A 22,310-nucleotide genomic window follows, 5' to 3' on the forward strand; every position below is an offset into this window, starting at 1 on the left:
GTAAGTACATAACTTTTAATTTTGATTATGGCAACTTTTTGAAGTAAAAAGCGTTAACTTGGTTTTCTTGGGGCTGAGTAGAAGGTTTGATTCTTTGAGCCAGGTTTCTACAGAGGAGAAAGATTTTTGGGTAATGTCTTGGAGCTTATTTATTGTTGAGTCATCTGCATATTGAACTAAACTAGCATGGTGAGTGGAGGTGTGGAGGTCATTAATAAATATATTAAATAGTAGAGGACCCAGGATACAGCCATGAGAGGGACGTCTGTAGTAACTTGTTGAAAGAATGAGTAGGTTTGTTGCCATTTAATGGCTTGTTGCCTTCCAGATAGGTAACTAAGGAACCACAACAAGGAGTATTGTGAAAGTTCAATTGAGAGTCTAACGAGCAGTCACTGGTGTGAGACGGTATCAAATGACTTTAAGAAGTCTAAGAACATGGTGGGCACAAGCAGACCATTGATGTCCTTCAAGGATGCATCTGCAGTCCTTACAAATGGGTTGTCCTGTCGTCAGGCAGCCCTTGATCGTCAGTTCCAAAGTCTGGGTCTGGCTTCGGCTGGTGTCGCACTTCACCCGACGTCATTGCGGCAGTTTTTCGGGTATAAAGGCATCAGCCGACGCCATTTTCCTCAGTCTTTCTTGCCGCGTGGCGCCCGAAGCAGAAGCTGTTCGCAAGTGCCGGTCGGTCAGATCCAGAGATTACTACTACCGAATTCTACTTCGAAGACTTCTATAAAGCTAAGTACCCCGTTGGGGACTCTCTCTTGCCTCAGCCGATGTCAGAGAAAGTTAATAATTGTTTATCTTGTGGGAAACAAATACCTCATAAAGATTTCCACTCCTATTGCATACATTGCTTAGGCCCAGACCACGACGTAGCAGCTTGTCTAGCCTGTGCTTCTTTTAACCGACGGACGCTTAGACATCGCTCGGATTTTGCTGAACAGATTTTCGGCTCCGATTTTGCCTACATTATGCCGTCGGATCCTCCGACTACGCAAATAACCAAAACGCAAAGAAAAGGACCGACACTCGCGGTCCGCGGTTTCGGCTGAAACCGCGGTTAAGCAATCCACGAGTGTCTCGGTTTCGGCCGAAACCGAGCAAGCGTTTCTTTCTTCAGCAGATAACTTGCCTTCTACCGAGGCCCCTTCTGTACTGGTAGAAACGGCTTCTGAAATCCAGCCTTCTGTTGCGATTTCACAGGATTTATCAGACACCATTCCACTAGATATTTCTACCCCTGCACGTGGAGCTGCTAGGCCTCCTCCAGCTATGTCTATTAAGGCCTTTGCCAGGGCTAAAGCAGCCAAAACTTCCAAACCTGTGCCTGCCAAGCCTCCCTCTCACAGGCCCAGCACCAGTTCCCATTATGTCAGTTTATTATATTGGTAAAATGTAGTGAAGCAGTAGTGGTGCTGTGCTGGGGCCTAAAGACATGTTGTGTTTCTGAGAGCAGGTTTGAGGGGTTGATTCTAGCCTTTAATTCCTCTCTGTTCATTAGCTAGCACACCTCTCATCTGTCCCAGCTTTTTACTCTTATTTTAGCTCTGTCCCTCTTAATCCCTCCTAAAAGTTGTGACTTTTGGAGAAAAGGTGGGAAGTTGTACTTAATAAATGATGACAGTAATTAGAGTAGTATACTTAATTTATGACAGAAAATGCATACTAAGTCACATCCTCTTATTCTGTTACTATCTGAAATTAATACTACAAATATTTTAAGAAGTGTCCCTGATTGTTTCTGGATTTGTCCCTGATTCTGTTGAAGTTTGACCCTAATTCAGATGAGAGTTATGTTGGCTAGGAGTGTAATAGTCTGATGACTGACTGCGTAGTATTTACCTATTTATCTGTGAACTTGTATTAATAAGGTCTGCTTCCATTTTCTCAGTTTATCCTGCGGTTTCTTTGTTTGAATTTGTTGCTGCACCTGCTAACCTGTTGATGTTGAAACCAGTTTAATTTTGTTGTGGCGTTGCAAAATGCTTTTATCTCATAGGTTAATATTGAGCTGACTGCCCTTGTTAGGCCATTTTAAGTTCATGTGAGAACCAAACCCTGCACCTTGTGTCTGTAAGGTAAACACCTTAACTATTATGCCAGCCTCCCACTCTGTTGGGGTCATCTGGTTACTGCTGTGCAGGAATTGCTCTGTTTTGTGTATAAATACAGGCCAGCAAAATTAGTGGTACTGTAATGGTTATAAATGATTCTGTAACACTTGTTTGTAGTTCTGATTCCTATGTCCTAAAGCTGACACTTTGACTTGTTCCTAAATTTTTGCTGGGGTTAAGTATCACATAAACCTGGTTTATTTTCTACTTTGACTTGTTCCTAAATACTATACCATAGAGGTAAATTTTTCTACTTTGACTTGTTCCTAAATACTATACCATAGGTTCATAGGTTTATACTAGGCTAACTGCCCTAGGGCATTTATAAGCCTAGCCCAAAGTTATGTGGCTTACGCCGCCCCTTATGTTAGAAATACTGTGCCCATTAGTTTGTTGTGCCTCTGTCCAGTAGTGACACAGAGATGATTCCCGGGGTAAACCTACGATCTCCCATCCACCGGTCAAGATTTCTCTTGAACAGAGCCAGCGAGGTGCTCTGCCTCACATGGACCAGGATTTTATTCCACAGCATGGGGAGTCTCTGGGTGTTAAATCTATCCCTCCAGCACGTCCTATTTATATCCGTGCTAAGGTTTAAGTCTCTTGCTCTAGTGGTTTTGGTGGATTTGGACTTTTTGAGGTGGAGCATGTCCATTAATTCCGGGTTGGTCATGGCCTTGTATGTCAGGCACAGTTCACCTCTGAGCAGATGGTATGCAACTGAATAGAGTTGGAGTTTCTTCAGTCTGGCAGCATATGACAGGTTTTGGAGTCCCTTTATCCTTTTGGTGAGGAACTTTTGGGGTCTCTCCAATTGCTGCAGGTGTCGGGTGAGATACATCCCGAATGGGGCATTGTACTCGATCATTGGTCTGATAAGTGAAGAGTACAGGGGAACAATGACCTCACTTGATCTGGATGTGAATCCCTTCATGATCAGGTGGGCAATGTAGAAGGTCTTTCGAACCACTTTAGCAACGTGGCGTCAAGCGAGAGGCCACTGTCAACCTGGGTCCCCAGGTCCCTGATAACCTCTTCTGTGCTTAGTGGGTTGCCACCTATATGGTAGCTTGGGGTTACCTTGTTTTTCCCGAAGGGTATGACTATACACTTTTTGCGTTTAACTTCAGGCCATGGCTCTGGCACCAGCTATCAGTTTCCGTGAGACCCCTCTGAAGGATGTCTGTGTCCGATGTACTATCCACTATGGCACCCAGTTTGCAGTCATCTGCAAACTTTGTCAGCCATAGTCCTCCTATGTTTGCCTGTACTTCTGAGAAGTAGATGCCGAACTATAGGGGCCAAGGACTGAGCCCTGTGGGACTCCACTTGTAACCGGCTTGGAGTCTGACATGGCTCCAGCAACTCTAACCCTGTGGGTTCTGTCCTTTAGCCAGTTTGCAACCCATCTTGTGACATATGGGTTTACATTTAAGCTGGTAAGTTTCTCTATAATACCCGAGTGGGGTATTGTGTGAAAGCTTTTGCAAGGTCAAGGTAGGCTGTATGGACTGCCTTTCCCTCATCAATGGCCTTGGTGGCTGTTTCGAAGAAGTCGACCAAGTTCAAAAGGCAAGATCTGCCCTTGACAAAGCCAAACTGGGTTGGGTCCAAGGTCTGCAAGTCCCCTATGTCCTTGTTTATGAGTTCCATTATGATCCTCTCCATAGCTTTGCAGACCAGGCTTGTTAAGCTTATGGGCGGTAATTACCAGGGTCCGTAGAGGCACCGCCTTTGTGGAGTGGGACCACAGTTGCCGTACGCCACTCCTTGGGCACATATCCTGTGGTGAGGTTAAGATTAAACAGCTGCCTTATGTGCAGGTTTAGTTCTTCATTGAGTTCATGTAGCACACAGCCGGGGACCCCATCCGGTCCCATTGATGCTGTGTTTTTAGCTTTAGAGAGAGCAGCTTTCACCTGCGCATTTGAGATGTCTGGGAGGCTACTCTCAGTTGGGATAGTTATCTCTCCTTTTGGGGGGGAGAGGGGGGTGATGTTTGCGCTGAACCTGTCTGCCAGTATGTTGGCAATGTCTGTGGGTTCAGTGATTTTTGTATCATTTTGGACTAATTCTGAGCATATCTGGGAGTTTCCACCCAGGTTTCTGACATAGCTGAAGAAGGCCTTATGATTGTCTTTTGAATCTATGGCAATTTTTCTCTCAAAGTGGGCCTTGGATGATTTTATGAGGGATCGTAGTTTCTTGCTAGTGCTGATCAAAGATGCCTTCCCTTTTTGGGATTTTGCTCTATCATGTAATAGCTTTCTCCTCTTATTGTAAAGTTTGTTTATGGCTGGGGTCCACCAGACTGGACATTTGCCCTTGGTGGAAAGAGTCTTGGTTTTATTTGGGATTGCCTGATCCATGCAGTCCTGAAGGTGTTCATAGAAGGCATTTGTAAGGGCTTCCAGCTTGGGTTGTGGTTTCCATTGGCTCGGGGCCTTGAAGGATACCACACCTGTCTTGAGTAGTGTGAAGTTTGCTTTAGAGAAGTTCTTCACTGTGGTCTTTTGTTTGGGGTGGGGGCGGGATGTGGATTTCTAGTGAGATTAGTTTATGATCTGATCTCACCAATGAGGATATACTTCGGTGTGGAGCATTTTGTCCCCATGTTCGTGATGATGAGATCTAGTATATTTTCTCCTCTTGTGGGGACGGTGACTAGTTGTTCCATGGCATTTGAATTTATGAACTCCAGGAACCTTTGGGCTAGAAAGTTTGGGCTTGAGTAATGTTCCCAGTCTATATTCGGTAGTTGAAGTCACCCAATATGATGGTGTTTGGTGATACATTTATACCCTCCAGTGTCTTCAGGAAGGCTGTGTGGGTTTCCTGAGTTTGAGAGGGTGGCCTGTAGCATGCTACAAATTGTAGAGCAGTTTTGCCTATGGTTAATTGCACCTGGATGGTTTCCGATGCTTCGTGCGTAGCCACCAACCTGGAGGTGTGGGTATCCTTGATGAATATGGATACACCCCCTCCTTTTGTGGTGTGGTCCGGGTTTTGGGGCGGAAGCATGATATGAGATGAAACCTGATAGTGCCGGGGTGCTCTCAGGAGCCTTGAACCAGGTTTCAGTCACAGCACAGACATCGATGTTCTCCATACTGAGAAGGGCCTCGTGTGTGCATTTTGAGATTTAGACTTCTGGCATTGAGCAGCATTACCCTTAGTTTCTTCACGTTTTTGTTTTCTAGGGTGGTAGGTTTAGAATTTGAGCCTTGCCTAAAAAAGGCACTATGGGGGTGGCAAGAGCCTTAGCCAATATCCGGAATCCCAGGGGTGACAGGTGCAAGCCGTCCCTTGCGAAGCAGAGTGGCTTGTCGAGCATGTCATCCCAGGCATACAGGCACTGGATCCCCTTTGAATGACACCAGAAATTAAGCCAATTGTTAAAGCTGATCATCTTGTCACTATATTGTGGCATCATTCTTGGTGAAGGAAGGATACTGCTCAGGGTCAGGGTCATACCTGCCTGGGCTACATAATCAGAGAGCTCCTCTATGTCTCTTTTCATGTAGTCCAGGGAGGTACGTCTCAGGTCGTTCACACCAGCATGGACAATGACTGTGTCATACTTGTACTTGCCGTGGAGTGACCTGAGTGCTTGTGTTATGTGGCGGATTCTAGCGCCCGATAGGCAGCTTACTGTGACCTTCTCCTTGTTCAGCCTGGTGAGTGGGACGTCAGTGTGTCTGACTATGGAGTCACCTATGACAAGTATGTTTGGTGTTGTATTTGGCCTTAAGGGCAGTGACTGCTTTGCACACTGATTTTGTTGTTTATGTGTTGTTTGTGTGGTGTATTGAGTTTGCAGTTGCTTGGGTGTCTGCTTTGGAGGCCTCTGCTGTTTAGGTAAATTTTTACTCAGAGCCTCTGAGTATGTCTTAGTGTGTTTATGTGTTTGATTCAGTGGTGTGGTTGAGTTATGTGAGACTGGTATTGTGGTGTGTGTAGTTGCCTTCTCTTGCCAGTCCTGAGTTGAGAGAGCTCAGCCTCCAGTTTGGCCAAATAGCTGCATCTCTCGCAAGTGTTAGTATTACGTGGGAGGAGGAGAGGGTTGTCCGTGTACATGAGGCAATTGTAACATTGTCTCAGAATTCCCAGATTCACCAACTGGGCAGGAGAGGATGCCAGCATCTGACCCTTCGACATGCTAGAAAGATTTATGAGTTGGTATGAGACAGAAGAGTAGTGGGCTTAGCAGGGAAGTGGGCACTCCTGGGGGGTTTTGCTAGTGAGAGATTTGTATAATATAGGAGTGCTTGACCTGCAAAGAGAATGCTTATAAGACAAGGGATATGCTTATAAGACAAGTGCTGAGTTTTTTGAGAAGAAAAAGCTATTTGGAACAAGTGCTGCACTTTTTAGTGAAAATGTAAACTGTTTAGGTTCCTAACAGAGCAGTTCTAAGGGAAAAATTGAAGAACAGACTTTCTGGAGCCAGAAAGAGTTTAACCTTGTTTAACCGGCGCTGCCCGATGCTGCTCTAGTGGCAACTCTGAGCTAAATCGCGCTGAAGCACGTTAAAGCGTGCTTGATAGCAGGGGCTGGAAAGAAGCAGGAATAGACCCAAAACGGACAATAAAACTACAGTTTCAAGTCAGTAACCACCTCTACGGGGGGCAGGGAAGCTGCTCAATGTTATTCACTGCCACTGATCAACAGAGAGACTTTCCTTTAGCCCAAGCAAAAATGGCCTCACAAAAACTTTCAAATAGTTCAGGAACAGCAAGCCTGTAACTGAAATTTTTTAACTCTCAGAAAAGTGGGGAAAAAAGCAAGATTTTGTTTTTGTTTTTTTTCAGAGATAGCAGAGGTTCACAAGTAATATCAAGTTATAACAGTGCAGTAAATGACCCCACACAAGAGTGCTCGGTCAAGGACAGAAAATATGCAAGTTTTAAGAAAAAAACGATTTAAAATTAAGTGCAAACAGGAAATTCAGCAAACAGCTTTTGGTTGTGCTCTAAATACAGCTACTAATACAGAAATCAAGTTTAACAAGCCAGCAAATGTTCAAGCTAGGTAGCTATGCAGAAAAACTTAGCAAATAAACAGAGAAAAAATACTTAAAATCTCAAAAGTGGCTCCCTTCTTCTCTCAGCGTTTTTCCTCTTGGAGGGTGCTTCACCAACAGCCAACAAGCCTGAAAAGACACCCAAACCACGAGGCAACTAGGTTTTAAGAGAGGAAGATGAAGGAGTTTTGGAAATGACCCCTAGTGGCCAATAAAACTACAGTTTCAAGTCAGTAACCACCTCTACGGGGGGCAGGGAAGCTGCTCAATGTTATTCACTGCCACTGATCAACAGAGAGACTTTCCTTTAGCCCAAGCAAAAATGGCCTCACAGAAACTTTCAAATAGTTCAGGAACAGCAAGCCTGTAACTGAACTTTTTTAACTCTCAGAAAAGTGGGGAAAAAGCAAGATTTTTTTTTTTTGTTTTTGTTTTTTTCAGAGATAGCAGAGGTTCACAAGTAATATCAAGTTATAACAGTGCAGTAAATGACCCCACACAAGAGTGCTAGGTCAAGGACAGAAAATATGCAAGTTTTAAGAAAAAAACGATTTAAAATTAAGTGCAAACAGGAAATTCAGCAAACAGCTTTTGGTTGTGCTCTAAATACAGCTACTAATACAGAAATCAAGTTTAACAAGCCAGCAAATGCTCAAGCTAGGCAGCTATGCAGAAAAACTTAGCAAATAAATAGAGGTAAAATGTGTCTTCTTTTGTAGTTTTAAAGATTATGCCATGCTGCACTGAACGTAATAGTGCACTTCAGAAGTTGAACTTAACTTCCCCTATAATTGTAGAAACAACTGTTCCTATAATTGTAGAAACTCTAGCTTTCATACTTTTGCTTTCACTGATAGTGTTTTTATAGATTAAATTTAGCTTTTCCTGTAGTTTTAGAAATTCTATGTCTCATTTTACAGCATTAATTGCTGTCACACCATATCAAACTTCATTATCTGTATTAAGTACTAAAACTTGCAATCATTGTACCTTAGACATTACTTTGGTTTATAGAATTCAACAGCAGCATTAGTGTTTTTTCTTCCTTGTAGAATTTTAATTCGGGTGTGTAATATAGTTTGTATCCATTTTACAGCAATCCACAGCAGTCCCAATTAATGGGATTTTTTTTCCTCTCCCTTACTGGTCAGTGTGGGATTACAGTTTTCTCTTACCTCTCTGGTGGCCAGGCTGCTTGCACTTGGCAGTTTGAGACAGTGTAACAGCAGTCTTGTGCTTACTGATAAACAGCTGCTGTTATCCATCAGTGACACAGTATTTGAGAGATGTGTGTACTTCTTTAAATTGAAGGCTAATTCCTCACCACATTCCTCATTTGGTAAGCAGCAGCAGTACACCCTCCCCCACACACACACATTTATTCTGAGGTGGGTAAGAAATATCTGCACAAGTGTCCTAGGCAGTGCACTGAGAAAACTCAGCATCTAGGTTGTACTACAGTAGACTCATCCACATTACCCACTCCTGCATCCAGTTTGCATGCAGGAGTCACCAGGCTTTCAAACTTAACTCCTTAAGATCCCCAAAGTACAGTGACTGTACTGTCACACAGCATTTTATTTTCATCACAGGTGACTCCATAGATAGACACACAGACTCAATCATCACCAAGCAAGACAAGAGTTGGGTAATGATATGTTGTCTTTCCAGAGTCTGTCATGTAGAAGGGTCCCTAGGGTCACTCCACTTTGGTAAATGAGTATGGCATAGAGGAAACTCGTGGTAGTGGTAGGGTGAATGTTCTTAATGCTGACCCCAGAGGAACATGCAAAAGCAAAAAAAAAGCATGACGGAGCTTGGTTTACATGTATCAATGTCTGGAAGACACTGGTCTTCAGGAGTAAACTGCCGTCACTAATAATGAATCTGTAGTTGAAAGATAAAATAATTAACTTGGGCAACTGACTGAGTAGTTGGTGTTATTCTTGGGAGAACTCAACATGTCTCAGCATGGGAGGAGGTGGTCATCTAGTCATCCTGCTTTGCCAGGGGTAGCCTTTATCTCTCTTGTCTCTCAATCTGCTTAGCTTTTGCATATTGACTAAAGCTTTTGAGTTATCTCCACATCTGTGTAAAACATAAAATGTATAAATTGAACGGGATTTATACCAGAGGTGTGTGTGTGTGTGTGTGAACGCGAGTGTGTGAGTGACTTTGCTATAACTGGAGTTACCACATGGAGAGATGATAGGGTTCGAATGGAGAAGACAGTAAGGGTCCCAGTGGAGATAAAGTCAGCAAGCAAAGGAGAGTAGTATTGCTGAAATTTAATTCCTCCTCAAGTCTTGGTGAGTACCTTCATGAGGTGGACCCAGCTTTTCACAAAATCTCAACAAGATGACACTGATGTATAGACTGTATTTTGTATAGCATATATCATGAACAGAAGTAGATTAAAAAATAAAAAAAGATAGTTGGGTGCACAAGACCCAGGATAAAAAACGTGCCCAATTCTGGTAGGCACACTGGCGCCAACACTAGAAAAAATGACAGTGTAGAATCCTCAAGACATGGAAACATTCCTACAGTGGGGATAGCCCAGGCCTGGGGGGAATACCCCCCCTCCCCCATTGTAGAAGGAAGTAGCTGTCCACAAAAACTGACAGGCCAAAAAAGAGCCATAAAGGCAACAGAGTGGACTGTTGAGGATAAGAAAGAAATTATGTATTGTTACTATTATGCAAGAAGCCCGAAATTTCCTAACAGTAGATATACAAAAAGATTGAGAGAAGTTGAAGGAAAGAAAAATACTTCCACAAGAAAAACTGTCATAAGCTTCAAATAAAAATGTGTGTTCATTAATACAACAAATGTATGAAAAACATTATATAGACCAAGAAACTTTGGGCCATTTGGAAAAAGAAGTGGCTGAGGATGTGCAAAAATATAAATAAAATGTAGAGACTTTTGAAAGGTATAAAAAAGAAATATGGACATGGGAAAGAGAGAACGATCTGAAATGGTGCAATATTCATTCAAAGAAGAAAGCTAAATTAATCTTCACAAAAAAGGCATCCCCAAAGATATTCAAAGAGAAATACAGGCAAAGGCATCCAGATGTGGAAAAATTCACAATAAAAAAAAGCTCACAAAGAGGGAACATAGAACAGTAGATTAGTAAAGTTAAAGTAGAAGTAAAAAAAAAATAGAAGATGAAGTTATGAAAAATTTGTAAGTGATGGATTTAGTGCAGAAAGTCTAACACTGATTGCATCACATCTTGATGAAACGAGTCCCCAAAGTAAGGAGAAACAGAAGAAGCAAGAGACATCTGAAGAACAAATATGGACATAGGAAAGAAAAAGAGATTTAATATAGTGCAATATTTATGCAAAGTAGAAAGCAAAACTAATCAATACAAAAAGAGCAGCACTAAAGGTATTTGAAGAGAAATACAGGCAATGGCATCCAGACATGGAAAATTTTACAATACAAAAAATAAGAAAACAAAGAGGAACAGTAGAAAAGAGGACGAATAATAGAGAAGTTAAAGAAATAGATACTGGAGTTATGGATTACCTGTGAAGTGAAGGATTTTGTGTAGAAAATCTAACTCGGATAACATCACAGCAGGATAGAGCAGTGGATCCCCAAACTAAGGAGAAACCAGTGGAGCGGGAAACATCTGATCAGTTGTCATATGAAGATACTTTGGAGCCTTTCATAAGTAAACCAGTGCAAACGTCCAATTGGAGTAGCACAGCAAGAGAAGGAACATGAAACTGTGGCAACTCTAACTCGGTCAGTGTTGTGGAGTGATAGGCCAGAGAGCTCCCATATGAAATAGCAACGGATGACACTGGATGAAACCGAAGAAAATGTGGCACAGGAAGTTGCTCTGGAACTTTCTATAGAATACTCACAGGAAATGGAGAACAAAGAATGTGCCCTCAGTTTAGAAGAAAATTATCTAAGAGGAGAGTTGCTTGATTTTATAGAAATGGACAGACATATTAAAATTAATGAAAGAAATAGACTACAGAAAGTCAGTAAAACCCAAAAAGTTAGAAGTTTGATAAAACAAATGAACACAGTAATTCAGACTGTCCATAGAAATTCTTGTGATATAACAGAAGTAAATAGGCTATATTACTGTGCAGCTAAATTAATAACTGATACAAGTCTTACTACAAAAACACAGAGTAGTAAGGGAAAGGACAGGGAGAAATCAAATGCCATCACCAGAAGGGCTCATCCAGACTCTGCTACACTTTGCTGTGAAGGAAAGGTTAGTTTGCTTTTATTTGTTGTATTTTGTATTACTTTATTGCCTGTTTATATTTTGAATGCTGTGGTTTGTTTTCTTTACCTTGTGTTTTACTTGTATTCTGCTGTAACTGCATATTAAAGCTTCAAACGAGACCACAGCTCTGTCTCTTCTGAGTCAGGCAAAAATTAGAACTGATCAGTTAAGGACTCATTCATAAGATAGAAGAGATCACTTAAGGTTAATCATTTGTGAACTGAGGGGGTGGAGCTAGGAACTAAACCTTCTATTTAAGGGGTAAAATAAAACATTTCAGAGCTTTACCAGAAAGGCTCATCCAGACTCTGTTACACTTTGCTGTGAAGGAAAGGTTAGTTTGCTTTTATTTGTTGTATTTTGTATTACTTTATTGCCTGTTTATATTTTGAATACTGAGGTTTGTTTTCTTTACCTTGTGTTTTACTTGCATTCTGCTTTAACTGCATATTAAAACTTCAAAAGTGACCACAGCTCTGTCTCTTCTGAGTCAGGCAGAAATTTTTTCCCACCCAGTTACAGTTGTCTTGTTAAATACCACTGTCTTTCTAGTTGCCTGCCTCTTATGTTAATCTAACCATATATCGAATTTCCTCTCTGCTTTCACTGGCTTGTGTGAGTAATCACAAAATCATCATTTTTGAAATCCCTCCCCTTCAACTGTTTAAATTTATTGGCCATCCTACTGTATTCCTTAGTACCATAATACAAACGTGACCACCCCTTTCAATCCATCTTGCTGTTTTAAAAATAGTAACTCTCCACTAAACCTTAACTTTTTAAACAGGTAAAACTTAAGTTACCTACTTTTACATCTAACTTCTCTAGTGCACACTGCAGTGTGCATTTTTTTTCATCTTACCTTTAAGCATCCCTGTGACTAGCACTTGCTCTAATACCTGCTGGAAAGCACTAGGAAGCCTTAAACTGATACAACCACTCAACTCTCCTTGTTAATAAGGAGAAATTAATCGTAGGCACTAAACAGCCTATAATTGCAAAGTACCTTGCTAAGGTAAGGGAAAACAGCTCCTGTACATTACAAAAAAAAAAGCACCAAACCAGGCATGTCCAAGGGTCAGCTTCCGGTGATTTCTCCTGTCCACCTGGTGAATCTGGGCATACTGCGGCAATGCAGTATTTGCCTCATGTACACAGACAACCCTCTCCTCCTACCACCCAACACTGCAACCTGTGAGAGATGCACTTACATAGCCAAAATGGAAGCAAAGCTCTCTCCACCAAGACTGTGCTAGACAGTCAAGAGGAGAAGGTTAACACCCACACTACACCTCAAGCAACACATAACCCTTCTAAACCCACACCACCAACACCCACATATGTAGAGGCCCTTAACTGTAACCTGCCCAAGCAACAAGGACCTCTGAAGCTGAAATGTAAACAGACACCAATCACAGTGTCACATAGCTCACAACACCAATGTGCCACCCAGAAACAGCCCCTAAGGCAAGACAGTGTACCTAATACTTGAGTCATAGGTGACTCTATAGTCCGGCACACTGATGTCCCACTCACCAGGTTGAAAAAGGAGAAGATTACAGTCATCTGCCTGTCAGGTGTCAGGATCCGCCACATAACGCATGCACTCAAGTCACTCCACAACAAGTACAAGTATGACTCTGTCATTGTCCATGTTGGAGTGAATGACTTGAGACTTACCTCCCTGGACTACATGAAAAGAGACATGGAAGAGCTCTCGGATCATGTGGCCCAGGCAGGTATGACCCTAGCCCTGAGTAGCATCCTGCCTTCGCCCAAAAGGATACCACAATATAAGGACAAAATGATTGACTTCAGCAATTGGCTGTGCTTCTGGTGTCATTCAAAGGGGATCAAGTATCTGTCTGTCTGGGACGGCATGATCGCCAGACCACGATGCTTTGCCAGGGATGGTCTGCACCTGTCGCCCCTGGGATTCAGGTTACTGGCTAAGGCTCTTGCCACCCCTATAGTGTCAAAGGCAAAGTTCAAAGGACAAAACCACCACCATAACAGGTACAAGCATGCAAAATCTGAAGGTAATGCTACTCAATACTAGAAGTCTAAACCTCAAAATACACTCTCTCGAGGCACTCCTAAAAATGGAGAACATTAATATCTGTGCAGTAACTGAGACCTGGTTCAAGGCTCCAGAGAGCACCCCTGCAATACCAGGCTACAACTCTTAACACACTTTTCGGCCACCAAACCAGGACCGAAACACTAAAGGTGGAGAAGTGTCAGTATTCACCAAGGATATTCACACCACCAGGCTAGTTGCCCAACACAATGCATCTTAAATTCTCCAGGTGCAACTAACACTAAGTAAGATTAAAATCCAAATTGTAGCTTGCTACAGATCCCCCACCATGCCCCAAAATTCTCACTACACCTTTCTAAACATACTGGAAAATATTAAGATAGAACCAAACACCCTAATACTGGGTGATTTGAACTACCCTGCCATTAACTGGGAAAACTACTCGTCTACTAACACCTTTGCCCAACTGTTCTTGGAATTCATAAATTCCAACACCCTGGCTCAACTAATCCACAGTCCCACCAGGGGCTCCAATATCCTAGACCTGGTCATTACCAACATGGGAAATCGATGCTCCATACCTATGGTCACCCCCTCGTTAGTCAGGTCTGACCATAAGCTAATCACCCTTAACATCCACATCCCACCCCCCAGTGAGGAAACCTCCATAAAAATCTTCTCCAAAGCCAACTTCATGCTACTCAAGTCAGAAGTGACAGACTTCATGACACCCATGCAGACGGGAACTGAAAGTTCAACTGCTGAATCCTACACTAAGGCACTATACGAGCACATCCACTCATGCATGAATCGTGCCATCACAAATAGAACCAAGATGCTCTCATCCAAAAAAGGAAGACAATCTGGTAGTCCCCTGCCATAAACAAACTTTACAACAAAAGGAAGAAACTGTTGCAGAAAAGAGGAAAATCCCAGGATGCAAAAAACTCACTTACCAGCCTCATTAAGAAACTGAGATCCCTCATAAAATCCTCCAAAGCTAGTTATGATTCCAAAGACAACCACAAGGCATTCTATAACTATGTCAAGAATCTAAATGTCAATGCTCAGATCTACTCTGAGCTAAAACAGAGTGGCATTAAATATAGTGATCCCAAGGATATTGCCAATGTCCTGGCAGATCGATTCAGTGCCAACTTCACCCCCCTCTCACCCCCTAAATGGCCCATCTCAATACCGGAAGATTGCCAAATTCCGGTAATAACGGCTACACAGGTAAAAAACACTCTGCAAAGCTAAGAATACAGCATCCATGGGACCAGATGACATCGTGGGCTATGTACTACATGAACTACAATATGAACTGGCACCTCACCTAAGTGTCATGTTTAATCATAGCCTCACCTCAGGTTTCGTGCCTAGTGAGTGGCGCAGAGCTACAGTTATCCCACTCCACAAGGGGGAGATCCACCTTGGATCCCAGAAACTACCGTCCCATCAGTCTGACGAGCCTTATCTGCAAGGCCATGGAGCGTATTATCATGGAACTTATAAACAAAGACATTGGCAACCTTCAAATGCTGGACCCCACCCAGTTTGGATTTGTGAAGGGCCGATCTTGTCTCCCGAACCTGATTGACTTCTTTGAATCAATCTCCATAGCCATGGGTAAGGTGGTTCACATAACCTATCTAGACCTTGCCAAGGCCCCGCTCGTAAGCTGGGCATTAACCCCTACGTCACCCAATGGGTTGCTAACTGGCGTACTGATAGAACCCACACTGTAAAAGTAGCCGACTCCAAATCCAGCTCCAGACAAGTGACAAGTGGAGTACCTCAGGGTTCAGTCCTGGGACCACTCTTGTTTAGCATCTACTTCTCTGAAGTACAGGCCAACACTAAGGGACTCTGGCTAACAAAGTTTGCAGATGACTGCAAACTGGGAGCCATTACTGAATCCCCAAATGATGTGGATACTCTACAAAAGGGCCTTACAGAAACAGATGCTTAGTGCCAGAACCCTGGGCTCAAGCTCAATGCCAAGAAATGTATAGTTATCCCCTTTGGGGAAAAAACATGTACCCGTGAATTACCATATAGGTGGCAGTACACTAAACACCGAAAGTGTGATAAGAGACTTAGGGACACAGGTGGACAGTGGTCTCACCTTTGATAACTACGTCGCCACAACAGTCAGGAAATCCTATGTGGCACACCTCATCACTAAGGGCTTTTCATCCAGAAAAAAGGAGGTCATTGTCCCACTGTACTCATCCCTCATTAGACCCATTATAGAACACAATGCCTCGTTTGGTATGTTCCTCTCAAGACATGTGCAACAACTGGAAAGGCCACAGAAATACCTCACTAAAAGAACCACAGGCCTAAAGCAGATGCCCTACGCTGACCGCCTTAAAAAAACTCTAGCTATACTCTGTCGCATATCATCTACTCAGAGGCGATCTCTGCTTAACATACAAAGCCATGTCAAACCCAGAGCTGTGGGACATGCTACACTTAAAGAAATCCCAATCCCTTAGAGTCGCACGCTCCAGTGATTTAAACCTTATCATCACAATAAACAAAACATGCTGGAGGGATAGGTTCCTGACCCAGAGACTCCCTAGACTCTGGAACAGATTGCCCATACATGTCAAGCAGAGTGCCTCTTTGGCCCTCTTCAAAAGGAACCTTGACGATTGGATGGGAGAAAGGAAATTCACCCCGGGGATCACGTCAGTCGCCCTGCTAGACAGGGGTCCAGGGAAGTAAATAGTGTGGGAAGAAATAGCCAGGGAATTGTTATGGCTGGGCTTGTATAGGCCCTAGGGCTGATAGCCTAGTACTAACCTATGAACCTATGATCATTGAAATTGCTACACCCAGTGACTACAGTATCCTACATACAGAGGGAGGCAAAGTCATAGAATACTAGGATTTGCAGCCAGCTACCAGGGCAATGTGGAAGAAAGATACCCAGACATTTCCAGTAGTCGTAGGAGCAACGGGTCTTTCAAAAACAGAATTTAGAATCATATTTAGATATGTTACCAATACATGTAACTTCGTATGATTTGCAGGAGTCATTACTGGGCACATTGCGGGTGCTGCAAAGAGCACTTCTGGCTGACATCAAAGATTGAAACAATACTAATTTCATGAACTTTAATCATACTTTTGACTTAGGAATGGGGTTCATTCCCATTATGGTATTAGAAACCAAAAAGACTTGTAGAAATAAAAAAAAAAAATGGAGAATGAAGTGTTGATAAACATCTAGGGAGGGGGTTAAGGCCCGCTGCAGTTTTTTTTTCTTTTCCCTAAGTACCTTTGTACTGTTTTATTAGAGATAGTAACAAAGTAAAAATAGGATTGCCCTTGTTGGTGAGGGTTTGGCTGTAGGTTTAGTGGAGGCATTTGGGAAAAAATGTAGGATTGAGTATCATTTTGTGTGGGACAAAGCCATTCACATCATTTGGTATCATCATGAAAGTCATGTTATGGGGAGGATTGACTTGTCACTTTAAAATTTCATATTTATTTTAAGGTCTTTCAAAATAGGGTTCTGATGCTACAGTGGTTTGTTTTTACATGGGCTTTTGACTTTTGCCAAGTCCTATCTGTAGTCTTTGTTTGCTGTTTTTGATCAAGAGTTAACTAAAGAAGTTTCCTACTTTTAAGACATCTTAATCTAGTTTAAAAAATAGTGATAACGGAAGGCTGTTGACCTTATATTTTGGTGGTTCTTTGCCCTTTGAGGTCTGCCAGTTGTACCTGTAGTTTGCTTTGGAGAAATTTTTTAACCTTTTTGCTCCTGAAAGTTTTGAACATTACTATATTTGTGATCTGACCTTACCAGAGAGGGCCACACATATGGGGTGGTGCAACAATCTCCCTTGTTGGTAAGCATTAGGTCAAAGATATTTGAGCCCCTTGTGGGGGTAATGACTATCTGTTCCACAGCATTTGTGTTAACAAAGGCCAGGAACCTTAGAGGAAGCATGTTAGTGCTTGTATATGTTGCCCAGTTGATGAAGGGATAGTCAGTCACCTATGACTAGGGTGTTTGGCTGTATTGCGAGTGACTCAAGTAGGTCTAGGTAGGTAGTGTGGTTTACTTGGTTCATTGGTGGGGGCCTATAGCTAATAGTGATGTGGAGGGGGGTCTTTTAGCTGGACTTGGAGTATCTCTAGGGAGTTGTACTGTTTAACCAGTCTTGAGGTGTATTTGTCTTTGATGTAGATGGGTACACGTCCCCCTTTGGTTCTTTCACATTCATTTTGCAGTCTGAATGTGTGGAAGGCATTGCAGCTTTGTCTGGCTCGGGTACTCTCTGTGGACTTGAACCATATCTGTGATAGTGCACAGACATCTGTGTCTTCCAAAAGTAAGGAGCTCTTCTAGTGAGTGCAGTTTCTGATTTTGACTCCTAGCATTAAGTAGCATAACCTTGAGTTTGTCTTTAGAAGATGTTTTTATGTAGGGAAGTTTGTTCTTATGACATTGTCTAAAAAAGGCACTATGAGGGAGGCAAGTACCTTAGCCAGTAACCGAAATCCAAGAGGTGACAGTTCAAGACCTTCCCTGGCAAAGCAGCATGGTCTTGCAACCATGTCAGGCCAGACTGACAGCTACTGGATCCCCTAGATAGACACCAGAAGCTAAGCCAATTGTCTAAGTCAATAATTTTTTATTCGTAGTGAGGCATCATCCTGGGTGAAGGTAGAATGCTGCTTAGGGCTTGGGACCATACCTATCAACTGTCCCTGATTTTGACTCAGATTTTAGCTTTGTCCATCTTAATCCCTCCTAAAACTAGTGAGTTTTGGAGGAAAGGTGGTGAACTACACTTAATAATGACAATAATTAAGAGTTATAGACTTATTGTACTTCAGAAAATGTATAGTAATTCATTATTTATTTATTGATTTATTGACATTTGTTGACCGGGAAAGTCCATTGGGCTTGAGACCTATTTTCAGTGGAGGCCCAGGGAGAAAAGCTCCAAGTTACATGAAAATCATTGCATGAATTTGTAAGGAAACAAAATTATAATTATAAAGCAAGTGAAATAATGCAGAAAACTATCTAAACAGCAAATACGTTGTAAAAAGGCACAGTACAGTAACAATGGAACATTAGCATGTAGGAAAAGTATACAGTTGGAAATATTTAACAGTACAGCTCAATTTTTTTTTTTGGTGGGGGGAGTAGGAAAAGGGATAGGTCGAATTAGAGAGTTAAACTTAAAGATATAGTTAGAATCTTATAGCTAGGTAGTAGGAATAAGTACATTATAGGTGGCATATATTTAATGGTAGTATTAAAAGTAGAAAGTTACAGGGAAGAGAAAATGTGTTAAGATGGTTGTATTAATGTGTGGATTATGTTACTAAAGATTAGGGATAACTCGTATGGTGTAACTGCATAACATACATAAGTATATTTGCTACGTGAAACAGTTTTGCTAGATTAACGAGGCTGCTGATATGTGTTGCTTGTGCAGCTGGGATTATCAGTGAGATGTTGTTTTAGTTTTCTTTTAAAGGAGATTATGTTTAATTCTGTAACTGATGATGGGAGGGTGTTCCACAGCTTAGTTATGGAATGGGAATAGAGGCAGCTACGTGCTCTTTTACTAGTTGGTTTTGATACTTTATGTTAGGTGTTTGTTGTTACAGCATAGATTTTTGGATGGGACGTAAAGTTCAATGATATTTTTCAGAGAAGGGCAACATTCGGGTTTATAAACGAGTTTATGGGCAAAGGTAAGTTGAATGTAATGTAGGTAATGTGCAAATTCTAGCCAGTTTAGTTTTTAGTGGCCTGGCAATGGTGGTAGAGATTTGGTTGGGCTGATGGGAATTTTGAAATCTTATAATAACAGGACTGTAGTTTGTGTTGCAAAGATTTGTGGAGATTGGTGAAGATAGGAGACCCATATAGTAAGGTTGGAAGGCGAAGACTTTTTGAAAGTTTTATTCAGATGGATTTGTCCAAGTATTGTTTGTTTCTGTAAAGTTTGCCTAATTTGAAGTGAGTTTTTTTATTGCGTTATTAATATGCAAGTCAAAGCTAAGTTTGCTGTCAGTAGTAATTCCTAGCAGTTTGACCTGATTTACTAACTCTGTTGGGGTTTTGTTTATGGAGAATATAGTGAAGTCTGTGGGAACAGATTTAGATGCAAAGATCATGATGAAAAAATTCATATGTTCTGATTCTGTCAGTGTCGCAAGTTAATAGCATTAATATTTTAAAAGTGTTCCTGATTGCCTCTGATTTCTTCCTGATTTGTCCCTGATTGGTTGAGAGCTATGTTTGGGACATACCTGCTTGGGCCACACAGTCAGTGAGCTCAGTCATGCCCATCTTCATATAGTTCATTGAGGTACATCTCAAGTTGTTCACTCCAACATGGAATACGACAGAGTCATAACACAAGTTGTTGTTGAGAGACTTGAGTGTGTGCATGATGTGGTGGACCCTGGCACCCGACAGGCAGCTGACCGTGACCACCTTCTTGTCCAGCCTGGAGAGTGGGACATCTGCGTGTCTCGCTATGGAGTTACCTATGACTAAGACATTTGGCTTTGAGGTATTTTACCTTAGGGCTTGTTGGATGAGACACTGATGTATGTGTGTAGTGGATGCTGTTGGGACTGTATTGTGTATAGATGGTTTGTGTTTGGGAGGTCTCTGTTCTTTTGGTATACTTCTAGTGAGTATCTCCATGTATGTGGGTTTATGTGTGTTGGTTTGTGGAAGATGTGAATTGTGTGTGTGCTGACAAACCCGTTTGTTGTCTGATTTGCTGTTTTGAGAGAGAGATTTTTCACATGTTGTATTAGTGTATTTTAGGAGTAATGGGTTCTCAGTATACAAGAGGCAGTTGCTACATTGCCTCAGGATGCCCATGTTCATCAGGCTGGCTGGGGAAACTGTGGAAAACTGTCCTTGGCTATACTCTTTAGTATAGCAGTAGAGTGAAGTAGTGTGGCATTGGAGTTCATAATCTCCTTATCCCTTTATACCCATATAGACACATATGCAAGCCGGTAAGACTACATGCCTCTAATGTGCATGTATAAAAAGGCAGCTCGTACAAGTAACTCCTACTGGTTCACAGAACATACATGTTTTGACATGAGGAAAATGAAATGGTAGTGCCTGATTTATATTTTCTAGGTGTACTTTTCTACACTTGAGGGGGTTAAGATGCAAGCTCCTTTGTTATATTTGTTTATTATTTTATTTCCTGGCATGTATGTGCTTTTGTCTTTGGACCAAGAGAAGGGTTGTGCAGTTTTGATTTAGTAAAGACTTCTTTTCTCTCCTTTTGATGATATAAATGAAGCCCTAAGAGATGCATTACAAGTTGGTTGACAAACTGTACATCTGTGTAATTGTATATGTGTATATAGATAGATAGATTTCATGATTTTTTTAATATGTTTCCTTACTCTCACTGATTTTCTTTTGTAGCATATTTTCCCTCTCTGAGTAAACTAAATCTAGAGAATGAAGGAGTCATTTTTATTGCTGGCTGTTTGTAATTCTCATGTCAGCATAGATCCTGATGCTTTTTTCAACAGTTACTTTCAAAGAATTTTTTAACCCTAGATTAAGAATGACAATATTGCTGTCTTTATACTTCAGTAATATATTATTATGGTGTTGTCGCTTTTGTGTTAGGACACGAATAAACAAATCTTTGTGGGTTCTGTTCAAGCAGCCTTATTACATACAAACACATTACTATTGCTGACTATTGACTAACTTAAGTAACTTGTATACAATTAATGACTATGATCATGTATGCCTACTCCTTAACTGCTTCTACAAAATGTCACTAAGGTTGTGCACATGTGCGGGTTATATACGTGCACATGCAGCCTCGCATGCTTCTTAAAAATACAAGCACATACACTTTACACTGTGATTTACAATGTACAAGCAAAGACAGGATTTTCATTAAGTGAACTGTTGTAATGCAGTTTTATTCACAGCTTAATTTTTTACATTATGTCAGGCAAATAATGTATTTGATAAAAATGTTGCTGTACATTTAAAGAAGCTGTTAAGTTTACCTGATATTTTTGTACATATTCTGCTTGCCTAATTTCATTTTTTTTTTAAATATTTGTATAAAAGAGTAGAATACTCTGTCTTAAATTTTATTCCATGAACAGAAAATTTATCTTTTTTCTCTTAACAGAGAGCAGCGTATGCACCACATATATTCTTTGAAGCATCTAGGCCACCGTGGTTCACTCCTAGGTCTCAGCAAGACTGTTCTGAATACCTCAGATATCTGTTAGACAGGTAATCATACAGTTGATGTGAATTTCACCTGCATTTTAACTTTTCAGCCAGTTAGTCTTCTCTACAAAGTACAATTCTTTGATCTTGGAATAAAGCCCAGCAAGAATCTAAGGAAACCAAAAAAGTGAAGGTCCTGCAGCAGATGCTATGTTTAGCTGTCTTCCTCTTCTCTGCCATTGGAGACTACCCTGTAGCTTGCATTAGCAGTCAGATGATGCCCAAGTATATACAAGAGAGTGGTCTCCTCGTCCTATACAGTTAGTTCTCTTCCTAGCATTCAGTCACTACTTTGAAAGTTCCTGCTAGTGATTTATGACAAGATTCTCTGATAATTCTGTTGAGTTTCAGTATGCATTTCACAAGGATTACTTCAGATACTGTTGTTACTACAGGTTTTTGCCATTTGCAGATCTCCTGTTGTCCTTTTCATTCTTCTAGAATGAATGGGTTAGAGGTGTGATCCTCGGATCCAATTCAGCTGCATATTTTAGATTTTGGATCCAACTGTCAAGCTCCTCCCCTCTACCCATAATACCCTAATCCATCCTCAATACACCAATTGTCATTTGCCGCCATTG

At 41.5% G+C, this 22,310-nt stretch overlaps 1 protein-coding gene across 1 annotated transcript in view; it reads left to right on the top strand.

Moving 5' to 3' along the window:
• USP38 (ubiquitin specific peptidase 38) overlaps positions 1-22,310 on the top strand; it is a 534,729-nt gene that overhangs the window by 381,400 nt on the left and 131,019 nt on the right. Inside the window, exon 8 of the mRNA XM_044062265.1 lies at positions 21,626-21,732. Coding sequence (XP_043918200.1) covers positions 21,626-21,732 — 107 coding nt within the window. The remainder of the gene's footprint in view (positions 1-21,625; positions 21,733-22,310) is intronic.

Source organism: Protopterus annectens, chromosome 2.part1, assembly GCF_019279795.1.
Source record: "Protopterus annectens isolate FY-2018-M chromosome 2.part1, PAN1.0, whole genome shotgun sequence".
Lineage (NCBI taxonomy): Eukaryota > Metazoa > Chordata > Ceratodontiformes > Protopteridae > Protopterus > Protopterus annectens.